Source organism: Rana temporaria, chromosome 4 (genome assembly GCF_905171775.1).
Source record: "Rana temporaria chromosome 4, aRanTem1.1, whole genome shotgun sequence".
Classification (NCBI taxonomy): Eukaryota; Metazoa; Chordata; class Amphibia; order Anura; family Ranidae; genus Rana; species Rana temporaria.
The window spans coordinates 33,926,072-33,941,214 of record NC_053492.1 but is presented as its reverse complement, the minus strand read 5'-3'; the positions used below and the strand labels follow the sequence as shown (position 1 = coordinate 33,941,214).

The 15,143-nt window shown below is 44.6% G+C and overlaps 2 protein-coding genes across 2 annotated transcripts; one reads left to right on the top strand and one right to left on the bottom strand.

Moving 5' to 3' along the window:
- The first annotated feature begins 811 nt into the window (after positions 1-811).
- LOC120935599 (adhesion G-protein coupled receptor F1-like) lies at positions 812-8,351 on the top strand. Its single transcript, XM_040347648.1, has 3 exons — positions 812-2,202; positions 6,508-6,549; positions 8,295-8,351. The coding sequence occupies exons 1-3, from the start codon at positions 943-945 to the stop codon at positions 8,349-8,351; spliced, it is 1,359 nt and encodes a 452-aa protein (XP_040203582.1). The 5' UTR covers positions 812-942.
- LOC120935598 lies at positions 7,544-14,868 on the bottom strand. Its single transcript, XM_040347646.1, has 3 exons — positions 14,549-14,868; positions 8,644-14,380; positions 7,544-8,579 (listed from the first exon to the last, which is right to left on the bottom strand). Exons 2-3 carry the CDS (start codon positions 14,094-14,096, stop codon positions 8,393-8,395), a joined length of 5,640 nt encoding a protein of 1,879 aa, XP_040203580.1. The 5' UTR covers positions 14,097-14,380; positions 14,549-14,868; the 3' UTR covers positions 7,544-8,392.
- Between the last annotated feature and the right edge of the window lie 275 nt (positions 14,869-15,143).

The following is a 15,143-nucleotide window of genomic DNA, read 5'->3' as shown; positions in this document are numbered from 1 at the left end:
GTACTTGCGCCCGGCGTATTAATATACGCTGTTTACGTAAGGCGTACGACCGGCGTAACTTTACCCCTCATAAAGCAGGGGTAAGTCATGTTAAGGTATGGACGTCAGAAACGTCGGAACAACGTCGTATTTTACGTTGTTTGCGTAAGTCGTACGTGAATGGGGATGGGCGTAGGTTACGTTCACGTCGACAAAGCATTGAGCCGACGTAACTTAGGGAGAAAATTTGACGTGATACTGAGCATGCGCCGTTCGTTAGGCGCGTCATTTAGGTGGGGTCACGATTCATTTCCATACAACACGCCCCCTACCGGCCTACTTTGAATTAGGCGGGCTTACGCCGGCCAATTTACACTACGCTGCCGCAACTTACGGAGCAAGTGCTTTGTGAATACTGCACTTGCCTGTCTAAGTTGCGGCGGCGTAGCGCAAATAGGATACGCTACGCCCGCACAAAGATTCGCCCAGATACGTGAATCTGGCCCAAAAAAAATAAAAATATATATATATATATATATATATATATATATATATATATATATACATATACACACATATACATAAATTCTATGCCCCATTGGGGCGGCACAACCTAGAAAAATGGTGATGTGTTAAATACTTATTTTACCCGCTGTATATCTACAAACAGGACAGGAAGTGAAGGTAAATCTGCTCTTTGGGACACAGATGGCAGAAAATAGTTTGGGCTTTAGATATGCTTTAATAATTTAATTGTTTTTAGGTGAGATGGTAAATTGATGATAGCCTTATCTAGTTATGTATAAACAGTATTAAAAGCTTGGAAATTATATTTTACAACAATGCTAAAATCATTTTATTAACTTTACTTTCTTGCAGCAAACTATTTCCATTATTGCTCGGTTGGTTGAAAGCATTGGCACGTCAGATCTAAATCTACAGTTGCTACAAAGCATTGAAAACATGTTTTCGACAATGGAGACTACATTTACGTCCTTCCGTATTGTCTCTCGTGGTATTGACATTTCCTGCACCGTTTTCAATCCTGATGGCCTCAACGAGGGTAGCTATGTAGAGCTTTTGTCTGGGGCCACTGTGTTCCTGTCCCCAGAAATATTTAAAAAAATCAATAAGTCTTCTGGGGCTGTCATTAATGTACTATCCATGATCTATGCACCAACTAATGGTAGCTTTAACCTCCCATATGACAGTTCTGATGGCCTCTCTTATTCTTTGGCCAGTTCCATATGGACCATTGTGGCCATAGTAAATAAAAAGAGTGAGCACTCTCTGAATATTCATATGAACTTCACATGTAACAACATCACGTCTGATGAGACTGCAGTATGCGTGTTTTGGAATTTAAATACGAACAAATGGTCATCGGAGGGTTGTAATACTACAGTTATCAATGGAAGTGCCTACTGTGCCTGTAATCACCTGACCTCCTTCTCAGTCCTAATGGCGGGCTATATACCAGAAGAAGATCAGAACCTGGTGCTCTTGGATACTCTCACGAAGATTCTGCTTCCTGTCTCCATAGGATCTCTTCTGAATTGCATCGCCATAGAAATCTTTCTTCTTAAGCAATCCAAGAGCTCTGTTGCTTTATATAGACATATTTGCATTATTCATATAGCTGTGTTTCTGTTAATCAGCAATGTCTCTTTCTTGGCGACCAGCCTCTTTGACATGCCTTCACATCGCTTTTTGTGCAAAATACTCACCTTCGTTACTCATTTTTCTTTGTTGGCCTTTTTTTCCTGGACATTGGTGCAGGGCCTGTTTTTGGTGTGCCAGTTACTCTTCGTCTTCCATCACTTTACCAAAAAAGAATTTTTGCTCCTTTCTTCCATACTTGGATATGGTATTCCATCTGCTATAGCCGGGGGCACTTTTTTGGTGTTTTATCCTCATAAGTACCTGATGAGCAATGCCTGCTGGTTGGATAACATATCTGGTGCCTTTCTGCTGTTCGCCATCCCTGCCATTGTAATTATGGGTGGAAATATTCTCGTCCTGGTGGTTGTGATTGCAAAAATTTTTAAGTCTTCAGTCTCTCAAGGAAAGAGTGAGGACGACGAGGTGGTTGAGAAGCTCATGAAAGCTGTTTTGTTCTGCACACCACAATTTGGATTGACTTGGGCTCTTGGAATCCCCTTATACGTATACCCAAAGACTATTTTCTTGCACTACATATTTGCCTTGCTCAACCCTCTGCAGGTAATCATCCAGAAAGATGAGCGTTTTTCATTTAAATATGTTTAATGTTACTGAACAGGGCCTACCAACAGTCATAGATATCTGCCTAAAGCAATGTTCCTAATGCATGTAAATGCAATACATTAACACAAAGCATAATGAAAATCTGTATTTAAAGAAAACCTTTGGGCGTACAACAGGGAGAAGGGAGGGTGGAGGGGAAGGGGCAATGGTGGTGCCCCGTACATATCCCACCAAATGCTTTTTAAATGCTAATTGGTCCATCTGCCAACCTTACTTTAGTCTGATGATCAGCCTTACTAGTCAACAGTAAGGTGCATCTGATACCAGTGACCATTACAGCAACTCCAAGGTATTTGGCAGTACAGTAAAACCTTGGATTGCAAGCATAATTCTTTCCGGAAGCATGCTTGTAATCCAAAGCACTTGTATTTCAAAGCGAATTTCCCCATAAGAAATAATGGAAACTCAAATGATTCGTTCCACAACCATTTATCCATAGGTCCTTCAGTTTATAGTCCATATAAAAAGATTATAGCAAATGTAATGGGTTGTGTAACCATAAAATATCCATCCACAAATGAAAGCCTCCAAAAAAGGGGATTAGAAGCAAAATCCAGCAGGAGCTACAGAGCATAAAAGAGAAGAGAGGCACCTCTAAGTGTAGCAATATGTTTACATTTAATGGAGGTACAACATTTAGCAACTCACATGGTTGATAATTAAAAGAGGCACATCTAAGTATGCAGGCATCCAGGGTAAAGCTGTCAACATAGACCATTTCCCACACAGCCGGCTGTCAGTCTGCAATCGTGACCGGGAAGACTACCCTGCAGTAGAGCGATCTTAAAGTGAGGCTTGAAGCGCTCGTGGAGCACAGAGTGCAAGGGACGACATCAATGGCGGTGGGGAGGACGGTCTATGTGGACAGCTTTACCCTGGATGTCTGCATACTTAGATGTGCCTGTTTTAATCATCAACCATGTAAGCAGTGGCGGCTGGTGAAGTTTTAGGATGGGGGGGCACAAGACCCTGCCCCTCCACGTTTGGTCCCTCCCACTTCACAAAAGCCACACCCCTTTTAGAATCCACCCAATCCGTCCCCTGTATTCCACTTGCTTCCACTCATATAGGTAGATTCAGGTAGAGTTAGGCCGACTTATCAGTAGATAAGTCGACCTAACTCAGAATCTACGCCGACCTATGTTTAAGCGTATGCTCAAACAGAGATACGCTTAAACATATCTAAGATAGGACGGCTTGCGCCGTCATATCTTATAGGTAGATTCAGGTAGAGTTAGGCCGACTTATCAGTAGATAAGTCTACCTAACTCAGAATCTACGCCGACCTATGTTTAAGCATATGCTCAAACAGAGATACGCTTAAACATATCTAAGATAGGACGGCTTGAGCCGTCCTATCTTATAGGTAGATTCAGGTAGGGGCGCGCTAATTTGCGGCGGCGTAGCCTAGCGTGTTTATACTACGCCGCCTTAAGTAAGAGATGATGATTCTCAAAGCACTTGCCTCCTTACTTAGGGCGGCGTAGTATAAACGCGGCGGGCGTATGGGCGCCTAATTCAAATGGGTTGGGGGGGCGTGTTTAATGGTAATGAGGCTTGACCTCACGTTTTTGAAGTTTTTTTGTCACTGCGCATGCGTCGGGCGACTACATTTCCCAGTGTGCATTGCGGTTACGTACGCCGCACGGGCCTATTGATTTCGACGTGGACGTAAACAACGTAAATACCGATTCGCGGACGACTTACGCAAACAACGTTAACATTTTGAATCTTGCAGCGGGAACGGCGGCCATACTTTAACATTGTTATTCCACCTAATAGGTGGAATAACTTTAGGCCTCCTAAGGCTTTACGGAAACGCCGTAAATCGACTGCGGCGGCCGGCGTACGTTCGTGAATCGGCGTACAAACTCATTTACATAATCTACGCCGACCGCAATGGAAGCGCCACCTAGCAGCCATCAGAAAAATTGCAATCTAAGATAGGACGACGCAAGCCGTCGTATCTTAGATATGTTTAAGCGTATCTCTGTTTGAGCATACGCTTAAACATACGTCGGCGTAGATTCTGAGTTAGGCTTATCTACTGATAAGTCGGCCTAACTCTTACTGAATCTACCTATTAGATCGCAATTTTTCGGATTTGGCCGCCAGGTGGCGCTTCCATTGCGGCCAGCGTAGAATATGTAAATGAGTTTCTACGCCGATTCACGAACGTACGCCCGGCCGCCGCAGTCGATTTACGCCGTTTCCGTTAGGCCTTTACAGGCCTAAAGTTATTCCACCTATTAGGTGGAATAACAATGTTAAATGTTAAAGTATGGATGCCGTTTAACGTTGTTTGCGTATGTCGTCCGCGAATCGGGATTTACGTCGTTTACGTCCACGTCTAAATCAATAGGCCCGTGCGGCATACGTAACCGCAATGCACACTGGGAAATGTAGTCGCCCGGCGCATGCGCAGTGACAAAAAAACATCAAAAACGTGAGGTCAAGCCTCATTACCATTAAACACGCCCCCCCCAACCCATTTGAATTAGGTGCCCTTACGTCCACCGCGTTTACACTACGCTGCCCTAAGTAAGGAGGCAAGTGCTTTGAGAATCATGTACTTGCCTCTCTTACTTAAGGCGGCGTAGTGTAAACACGCTAGGCTACGCCGCCGCAAATTAGTGTGCCCCTACCTGAATCTACCTAATTGATTGCAATTTTCCAGATGGCCGCTAGGTGGCGCTTCCATTGCGGCCGGCGTAGAATATGTAAATGAGTTTCTACGCCGATTCACGAACGTACGCCCGGCCGCCGCAGTCGATTTACGCCGTGTCCGTAAGGCCTTTACAGGCCTAAAGTTATTCCACCTATTAGGTGGAATAACAATGTTAAAGTATGGCCGCCGTTCCCGCCGCGAGATTCGAAATTTTAACGTCGTTTGCGTAAGTCGTCCGCGAATCGGGATTTACGTTGTTTACGTCCACGTCGAAATCAATAGGCCCGTGCGGCGTACGTAACCGCAATGCACACTGGGAAATGTAGTCGCACGGCGCATGCGCAGTGACAAAAAAACTTCAAAAACGTGAGGTCAAGCCTCATTACCATTAAACACGCCCCCCCAACCCATTTGAATTAGGCGCCCTTACGCCTGCCGCATTTACACTACGCCGCCCTAAGTAAGGAGGCAAGTGCTTTGAGAATCATGTACTTGCCTCTCTTACTTAAGGCGGCGTAGTGTAAACACGCTAGGCTACGCCGCCGCAAATTAGCGCGCCCCTACCTGAATCTACCTAATAGTGTCAGGAGTATACAGCTCAGCATCACAGCACAGAGTATATAGCCCCAGCATCACAAATCATGGTATATAGTGCAGCCTTACAGATCGGTGCAAACAAACTAAAAAATTACACTGTTAGTAATGAAGGACTCTAAATGGGCAGGAGATTACCAGAGACTGCGGACATACTGCAGGAGATTACCAGAGGCTGCGGACATACTGCAGGAGATTACCAGAGACTGCAGACATACTGCAGGAGATTACCAGAGACTGCGGACATACTGCAGGAGATTACCAGAGACTGCGGACATACTGCAGGAGATTACCAGAGACTGCAGGCATACTGCACTAGATTACCAGAGACTGCGGATATACTGCACGAGATTACCAGAGACTGCAGACATACTGCACAAGATTACCAGATACTGCGGACATACAGCACGAGATTACCAGAGATTGTGGACATACTACACGAGATTACCAGAGACTGTGAACATACTGCATTGGATTACCAGATACTGCGGACATACTGCTCAAGATTACCAGATACTGCAGGCATACTGAATTAGATTACCAGATACTGCGGACATACTGCACAAGATTACCAGAGACTGGAGACATACTGCACGAGATTACCAGATACTGTGGACATACTGCATTAGATTACCAGAGACTTGAGACATAGCCCTCTATATACTACACTATATATACCGAGACCACCAATCACTGCACCCCTCTATATATTACACCATATATACCGAGACCACCAATCACTGCACCCCTCTATATACTACACTCTATATACAGGTGTAAGTGCTGCTTTTTTTACCCTCACTTTTTGATCACTAACTCATAAAATAGTGAAGCTCATCACTGGCAGCTCCCACATTTTATTTTGACAGGTGCCCTTTAACATTGTTCCAAATAGAGTGTCAAAATATAAGAACATGTCAATTTATATAATGTAATGTAGCATAATATAACAAAACAGTGTCATAATTTGTATTCCATAGGGCTTTTTCCTTCTACTGTTTGGGTGTCTCCTGGATAAAAAGGTTAGTAATTTTTTGCAAAACACCTTGGATATACTGTATGTACAGTATTCAATAGAGATGTGCCGCAGTACCAGATTTCAGTAGTCAAAACTATACTGAGCAACTTGGATGGAGTGTATTGCAGATCCCACCTGGTGGTTAAATGTTGTATTGCACCTAGAAAATGATTGTTATGCAATGGTACAGTATTTTTAGGGTATCCATTTAAACACCCCCTCCCCCCTGAAACCTGGGTGGAAGGTGCAGGTTTATTGCATAGCCTACCTTTTGCGCATTTGATAACTTCCCAACGCTACACCCTTTAATCTGTGAAACCAAGTGAGATAACTAGTGATTCTGGGTATTGAAGCTCAAAAGAGGGAAGAAGAAGAGGAGTAGGTGAACAGGACAGGAGGAAACAATAGAGAAGGGTAAGACAGGAGGAGGGGAAAAAGGAACTGAGGAGAGGATAGGAAGAGAGAAGAAGAAAGATGAAGGGCATCGAGAACAAGAGCGGACAAAAGCTGGAAGAAGAAGGGAGGACAGAGGAAGCGGAAGAGGGGAGGTAAGAAGAAACCCAGGGAAGCAAGAATATAAACAGATAGGAGAGAACAGCGGAGAAGGGGAATGAAAGCGGAAGATAGAGTTAAAGAGTGTGAGAGCACAGGAGGATAGAAGAAGGGAAGTACAGGAAAATACAGGCACGGCTCTTTTCGCGTGAAAAACGTGTAAAATAAATACTTCTTGCAAGTTTGTCTGGTGTGACAATAAAGAAAAAAATCTTCATCAGCACCTTTTGGATTCCAGTGTGCAATCAATTTCTTTATACCTTATTCTACTGATGGTGGTGAGCCGGGATTAGCACCTTGAATCAGGTGTGTCCTCCTTTTGTTGCTTTTGATGTTCCTGCTTGCTCCACTTCTGCTGCCAGGAGCCTCATGTCCATCAAACAGAGTATTAGAACTGTTGCCGATTACGCCATTGAATTCCTTACTCTGGCAGAAGAGGTTGCTTGGAACAACATTAAATATACTGTCCTCATACACGTTAGCACGGTGTGTAATCTGACATGTAGCTAAACCGATCCCGTATTCAAGAAGAGAAGAAATTGTACTGCTTTAACTTCCTCTTTTATTGATAGTAGAATGACAGGAAAGCGGTGAAACTACAGAATAAAACAGTAGCATTTAGAACATATCTATGGTACATGGCCTAAGACACAGAATATATCTGCAATGCATGCAGCACATGGCAATACGAATAATAGCAACTAGCTATGAGAGACTAGTAACACATTTAGGCTAAGATAAATGTCACAAGATAGTGACCTTACCGACTATGCTTGAAAACAGGCTCAATAACTGGCTGATGAGGTAGGAACCAAGGGATGAGGATTAGGCTCCTGAGACAAGATGGTGACTGCATGCTGTATAAGACAGGACTGAGGAGAAGAAGCAGGAAGTTCCCACAATACCTCTGGTGGCTCCCACAATACATTGCAAAAACGAGACTAAATGCAATTCTGAACTGGTCAGTAGATGGTGCTGTTGCCACACAATAATAAAGTAAATGAATTATAAGACAGGTAAAAAGAATGCAATGTCAACTAATAACATACAAACAACTGGACCTGTATCTAGGGACAGAACACTCCCCGCTTGACGTCAACCGACGTCATTATTGTATTCGTTGGGTGTAAACAGTAGAACGAGTTCTCCTACTGGTCTGAGAAACAATTTGGTTTCTCCCTGTCTGCGTATTTTCAGTTCTACTTTACGTGTAATTCCGTCCTTACTTGGGAATGTCTTAGTCACAAGACCTAACGGCCACTCGTTTCTTCGTGACTGGCAGTCTTTCATTAGGACTACATCGCCGGGCTGGAGGTTAGGCTTGCTGGTTTGCCACTTTCTCCTTGGTTGCAGAGTGGGAATGTATTGCTTTTTCCACTTATCCCAGAACGAGTTTGAGAGACTCTGTACTTGTCTCCATCGATTTCTGTAAAGATCTTTGGAATTAAATTCTCCAGGAGGAGCACAAATTTGTTCAGTCTTTTGTGTAAGCAGTGTGGCAGGTGTAAGAACTGTTGGGTCATCAGGATCGCTAGAAATCGAAGTTAGCGGTCTAGCATTTATGATAGCCGATACTTCCGCCATGAAGGTAGTCAGGCTTTCATGAGTCAACTTTGAAGATCCTTCTTGTAAGAAGATTGAGTCAAGGATTCTCCGTGCGATGCCTATCATCCTCTCCCAAGCACCTCCCATGTGTGAAGAGTGTGGTGGGTTGAAGGTCCAAGTGCAGCCTCGCTCACTGAGGTATCTTTCTATGTTGTTGACATCTAAGTTGGAAGAGAGTTGTAGTTCTCTCGCTGCTCCGACGAAGTTTGTGCCTCGGTCAGAACGAATGTGTTTGACAGGTCCCCTGATGGCGATGAAACGTCGGAAAGCATTAATGAAACAGGGAGTATCCATCGATTCAATGACTTCAATATGGACAGCTCTGATGGACAGACAGGTGAACATAATCGCCCAACGTTTTCCATGCGCACGGCCTCCTCTGGTTTGACGGACAACAACAGGCCAAGGACCAAACACGTCTAAGCCAACATTAGTGAAGGGTGGATCCGTACTTAGTCGGTCATACGGGAGGTTTGCCATCTTCGGTGGTTGCGACATACCACGAAGTTTCCGACAGGTAACACATTTAAATATGAATCTGCATACACATCTTTTAGCTCCAACAATCCACAGTCCAGCCACTCTTAGAGCTCCTTCTGTGAACAGCCGACCTTGGTGCTTTGTCTGTTCATGGTGGTGTTGCACGAGCAGAGTGGCTATATGATGCTGTCCAGGAACTATCACAGGGTGCTTCTCTTTTAGGTCCACATTGGCTTCCCTAAGACGTCCACCTACTCTCAAGAGCCCATCTTCGTCAATCACTGGGTCAAGTTTCCTTAAAACACTTCCTTTGGGCACGGATCTTTGGCTGACTATACAGTCGATTTCCGTTGCATAGGTTTCACGCTGTACAGCACGGATGATTACATTCCTTGATCGCTCTAGCTCAAGAGCTGTGTAGACACGTTTACAATGATGCCAGCCTCTACAGGTATTTTTATCTGCCGATGAGGTCGCTTTGTACGACCGAACAATATGAGTCAGACAAGTGATGGCATGGACAAGAGATATCCAAGTAGAAAACCTATTGAATCTGTGGGATTTCAGGTCGTGGTCCAAAGTCTCTGTATGTAGCGCAGACACCTGAGGACGTATCTCAACATCGGTATGCGGGTCTACTAGTTCAAACATGGCAGTTTCTGTTGTGTTGGGCATCGGCTTATACAAAAAGGTGGGGCCTGTAAACCAAATTGTATCCTTGAGATGGTCAGCAGCGACGGATCTAGTTGCTAGGTCCGCAGGGTTGAGATGTGTAGGTACATGTTTCCATTGTTCAGGAGAGGTAGATCTTCTGATCCTTAGAACTCTGTTGTTGACGTAGACATAGAAGCGTCTAGCTTCATTACAGATATATCCCAGTACTATCTTGCTATCTGTATAGAACTCTGAGTCTTTAATCTCTAGGTCCATTTCTACAACGATGAGTTCGGCCAACTCCACCGCTAACACAGCGGCACATAGTTCCAGGCGTGGTATGGTGTGTTCCTGGAGTGGCGTTAGTTTCGCTTTACTCATGACGAATCCTACATGACAATGTCCGCTGGTATCTATTGTCTTCAAGTAAGCTACAGCTGCAATTGCTTTGATTGAAGCATCGCAGAAAACACACAGTTTTTGAGTCTTAACCTTGGTAGTTGGTACAGAAACATATGGACGAGCTATGTGAAGATTGGATAAGGCTGTAAGGGAATTCTTCCAGGCCATCCACGTGGTTCTTTCCTTCATGGGAAGAGGAGTATCCCAGTTCGACCCTTCTCTGGTGAAGTCTCTTAACATAGCTTTACCTTCGTTGAGTATAGGAGCTGCAAATCCTAGTGGGTCATATAAACTGCTTATGGCTGACAGTACTCCTCTGCGAGTAAAGGGTTTTTCTTCTCTGTTAACCTGGAAAGTGAAGGTATCAGCTTTTATATCCCAGAGTAGGCCAAGGCTCCGTTGCATCGGAGGCGAGTCAAAGCCTAGATCTAAGTCCTTCAAGTCTTCACAATGGTCTTGAGAAGGAAAGGCTTCCATCAATTTCTGGCTGTTAGAAGCGATCTTGTGTAGCCTCAGGTTAGACAGAGAGAACATCTCTTGGGTTCTTTTGAGGAGACTGATTGCAGTCTCATCTGAGGGCATTGATTTCAGACAGTCATCCACATAGAAGTCTTTCTCTACAAAGAGTCTGACATCCGCTCCATACTTTTCTTCTGCTTTCTGAGCTGCGCGTCTCAATCCATAGATGGCGACTGCAGGAGAAGGACTATTGCCGAAGATGTGAACTTTCATACGATACTCTGTAACATCTTTAGAGGGATCGTTGTCCTTGAACCATAGGAATCTCAAGAAATTTCTATGTTCTTTCTTAACTAGGAAGCAATGGAACATCTGTTGGATATCAGCTGTGAATGCAATGGAGTCTCTGCGAAAACGGAGAAGCACTCCTATGAGCTTGTTGTTTAGATCTGGGCCTGACAGCAAAACGTTGTTCAATGATACGCCTTCATACTTGGCGCTTGAGTCAAACACCACTCTGATCTGACCTGGCTTCTTCGGGTGATACACCCCAAACATGGGCAGGTACCAGCGTTCTTCCGATTCTTGAAGTAAATGTGCTAGTTCTGCATGACCATTCCGGAATATCTTTTCCATGAAGGTAAAGAAGTGATCTCTCATCTCAGGTTTGTTTCTCAGGTTGTGCCTGAGAGAGACAAATCGTTTGAAAACTTGCTCTCTATTATTGGGTAAGCGCTGTCTTTGAGGCTTAAAGGGTAGAGGTGCAACCCAGCTTCTTGCTTCGTCCTGCACCATACCGTGCTCCATTATATCTAGGAACAGTCTATCTTCGAATGACATCGCCATACGATTGTCCTCTTTAGTCTTGCGGAAGACTGTGGATCCTAGGTGGTCTTGATTGACATCCCAGATGAAGTCATCGTAGGCAGGACCTGCAAGAGCACCTAATGATGAAGTGCTTTGAGGCAGTTCCTTAATGAAAAGGTGATTTTCACATGGTTGTAGGAGAGATGGGCGTCCATTCTCAAGTGTACTGGTAAGCATGCTGTTGACAGTTGTTGGTCTGTGTACACCTCCCAAACATACTTCTCCTACAATGACCCATCCTAGGTCGAGCCTCTGGGCGTATGGAGCATTGTGAGATCCATTGATCTGCTGTCTAACTTTGTGGACCTGTAAGATATCCCTCCCGAGGAGTAGGACTATCTGAGCTTCGGGATCAAGGTTCGGGATCAGGTGTCTTATACGCTTCAGGTGAGGGTGATGCTCTGCTACTTCTGGCGTGGGTATCTCAGACCTGTTGTCAGGAATCTGGTTACATTCTAGGATAGTTGGTAAAGGCAGACGCACTTGACCATCACTGGATTCAATTATGTAGCCGCTTGCCCTCCTTCCGGCTGTTTCCACAGTACCAGCACAAGTTCTTAGAGAGTAGGGGGCACCGGGTCCTCTGATGTGGAAGCTATCAAAGAAGGCAGACTTCGCTAACGACTTGTTACTTTGATCGTCTAGAATTGCGTACACTTTGATGGCTTTGTCTCGGTTGTCTTCTGGGTAAACCCTCACTAGGGAGATTTTAGAGCAGGATCTGCCTCCTCTGAGGTCTCTGCAAACCTCTGTACATTTAGAAGTAACTGCCAAAGTGTCAGTATTCTCTTCTTTTCGCTCCCCGCTTTGCTCTTGGGTTTGGGGTGAAGCCCACGGTGGTGGCCCAGGGTGTAGAGCCGTGTTATGATCTGTGCTGTCACATTCTGCACACTTTGCACTAACCTCACAGTCCCTGGCGAAGTGCGAAGTTGAAGAGCAGCATTTAAAGCAGATGTTGTTCTCCTTGAGGAAGGTCTTGCGGTCTTCCAATGACTTTGCTCTGAAGGTTCTGCACTTAAGTAGGGAATGAGGCTTCCTGTGTAAGGGACACTGACTGCTCGGGTCCTTGGGTTTGTCTCCTCTTTGATAAGAGCTGAACCTTTTATGGACTGAACCTGTGGAAGAAACGTTAGTTTTGTGGACCTCTATCATAGCTCTACGTGGTTTACTGACTGAAGGGGTGGCACATGACATCATGAAATCAAAGCTAGGATCATTCCTAATTTTTGCTTGTTCAGAGACAAAATCTACAAACACATTAAATGGAGGAAATGGTACATTATAAGTCTGTTTATACCGAGAACCATGCATGACCCACTTCTCCTGCAGGTTGTATGGGAGCTTCTGGACTATGGGATTCACCCCTCTAGCAGTGTCAAGGAATGCCAATCCTACCAGATCCCCTTCTGCCTTTGCTACACTCAGCTCCATTAGTAAGTCACTTAAATCTCTAAGCTTTGAATAGACTTTGTTTGCTATTTTGGGAAAGTCCTCAATTCTCTTGAATAAGGCATTTTCTATAACCTCTGCTGCGCCATACATCTCATCAAGTCTATCCCAGACCCTTTGTAGACCAACATCTGGATAATTTACATTGATGTCTCTAATCCTTTTAGCGTGTTCGGCAGACTCATTTCCCAGATAACTCACCAAGACATCCAGTTCCTGACTATATGACAGATTTAAGTCTCTCATGGTATTTTGGAAGGAAGCTCGCCAAGCTCTATAATTCTCAGCGCGGTCGGTGAACTTTACAAGTCCCTTGATGACAAGCTCATGTTGAGCAAGGAACCTTGCAATGTCCATAGTGGCTTGATTAGCGCTGGGACCGGCTGGTGTTGTGTTGTCAGAGTGAATGTGTGGTGCACGGCCATACCTGTTGGAAGTCTCTGGTTTAACCGGATCTGTGTAATAACGTTCTGAAGCGAAAGGCATCTTTCTTAGCAGGGGCCGATTTCTGATTCTCTGTTCTGGAGAGACTTCGATGTAGCTGGTTTCACTCTGATGAGTATTCTCTAGTTTGGTGCAAGGAGACTGATAGTCGACTTTCTGATGATCCGGATAAGCATGTTGGCTTGGCTCGTCAACAGACTGCTTTGTATTAAGCTGTGGAGCTGGGTTGTCATCTGGCTTGGAATGCTGATAGACGTATTGTGAAGTTCGCTGTTGTGGATCTTGGGATTCAAGTCCTGGATGGACGATGCTGCGATGACTCTTGGTTTCCTGAAGTTCCGTGGCTTCCAGAAATTCTGCTTCTGCGATGGCGGCTGCTGTTTCTTTATCTGCAGCGAGTTTTTCTAGAGTAACTTCAAGTTGCGCTTTCTCCATATCCAGAGAAGCTTTCTCCATCTTTAACTGCATCTCTTGTTCTGTGAAGCTGGATTTTGCCTTTGCAGCTTCTGCCTTTGCACGGGCAATGGCGGCGGCTTCTCTGATTGATGTCCTGCTAGAGCCACTTATCTGAGACCTTGTCTTGAGTGAAGATGCCCGACTACTAGACATGTTGCGACTGTTAGGAGACCGCTGCGACATCCGTATGCAGGCTCTGCGTGGATAATGGTGGGCTCCGTGTTGTGACTGTTAGGAGACTGCTGCGATATCCGTATGTAGGCCCTGCGTGGATAATGGCGGGCTCCGTATAGTCTAATCGTCTGAGCTTATTCTCAGCAGTCGTTTCACTATACTGTCCTCATACACGTTAGCACGGTGTGTAATCTGACATGTAGCTAAACCGATCCCGTATTCAAGAAGAGAAGAAATTGTACTGCTTTAACTTCCTCTTTTATTGATAGTAGAATGACAGGAAAGCGGTGAAACTACAGAATAAAACAGTAGCATTTAGAACATATCTATGGTACATGGCCTAAGACACAGAATATATCTGCAATGCATGCAGCACATGGCAATACGAATAATAGCAACTAGCTATGAGAGACTAGTAACACATTTAGGCTAAGATAAATGTCACAAGATAGTGACCTTACCGACTATGCTTGAAAACAGGCTCAATAACTGGCTGATGAGGTAGGAACCAAGGGATGAGGATTAGGCTCCTGAGACAAGATGGTGACTGCATGCTGTATAAGACAGGACTGAGGAGAAGAAGCAGGAAGTTCCCACAATACCTCTGGTGGCTCCCACAATACATTGCAAAAACGAGACTAAATGCAATTCTGAACTGGTCAGTAGATGGTGCTGTTGCCACACAATAATAAAGTAAATGAATTATAAGACAGGTAAAAAGAATGCAATGTCAACTAATAACATACAAACAACTGGACCTGTATCTAGGGACAGAACATTAAAGATAACATTAAAGAAGAGATAGGGGCCCGAGACATACCTACGGATCTGGAGAAGTTAATCACATTTGCCATTCTCATTGACTCTAGACTCCGAGAGAGACCTTCTTTTAAGGAGCACTTGTGGAAGCCTCCTGTACGTTTGGTTCTGAGCTTTGCATCCCCACCCTTGCCTCCATCAAGGGTGTTGTTCATAGATAGTGCCTTTGTGTCTAAGCACTCTATTCCGCTGCAGCTTTGTGCCACTTCACTTTCCATTGAGGCTATTGATGGGAGA

Bases quoted from the DNA above. Each gene is read 5' to 3' on its own strand.
- LOC120935598 (XM_040347646.1), bottom strand. From the start codon at position 14,096: ATGTCGCAGCGGTCTCCTAACAGTCGCAACATGTCTAGTAGTCGGGCA. The intron at 8,580-8,643 runs AACTTCGATTTC...CTGCTTACACAA, and splicing joins ATCATAAATGCTAGACCGCT to AAGACTGAACAAATTTGTGC.
- LOC120935599 (XM_040347648.1), top strand. From the start codon at position 943: ATGTTTTCGACAATGGAGACTACATTTACGTCCTTCCGTATTGTCTCT. The intron at 2,203-6,507 runs GTAATCATCCAG...TGTATTCCATAG, and splicing joins CCTTGCTCAACCCTCTGCAG to GGCTTTTTCCTTCTACTGTT. The intron at 6,550-8,294 runs GTTAGTAATTTT...GCGTATTTTCAG, and splicing joins GGTGTCTCCTGGATAAAAAG to TTCTACTTTACGTGTAATTC.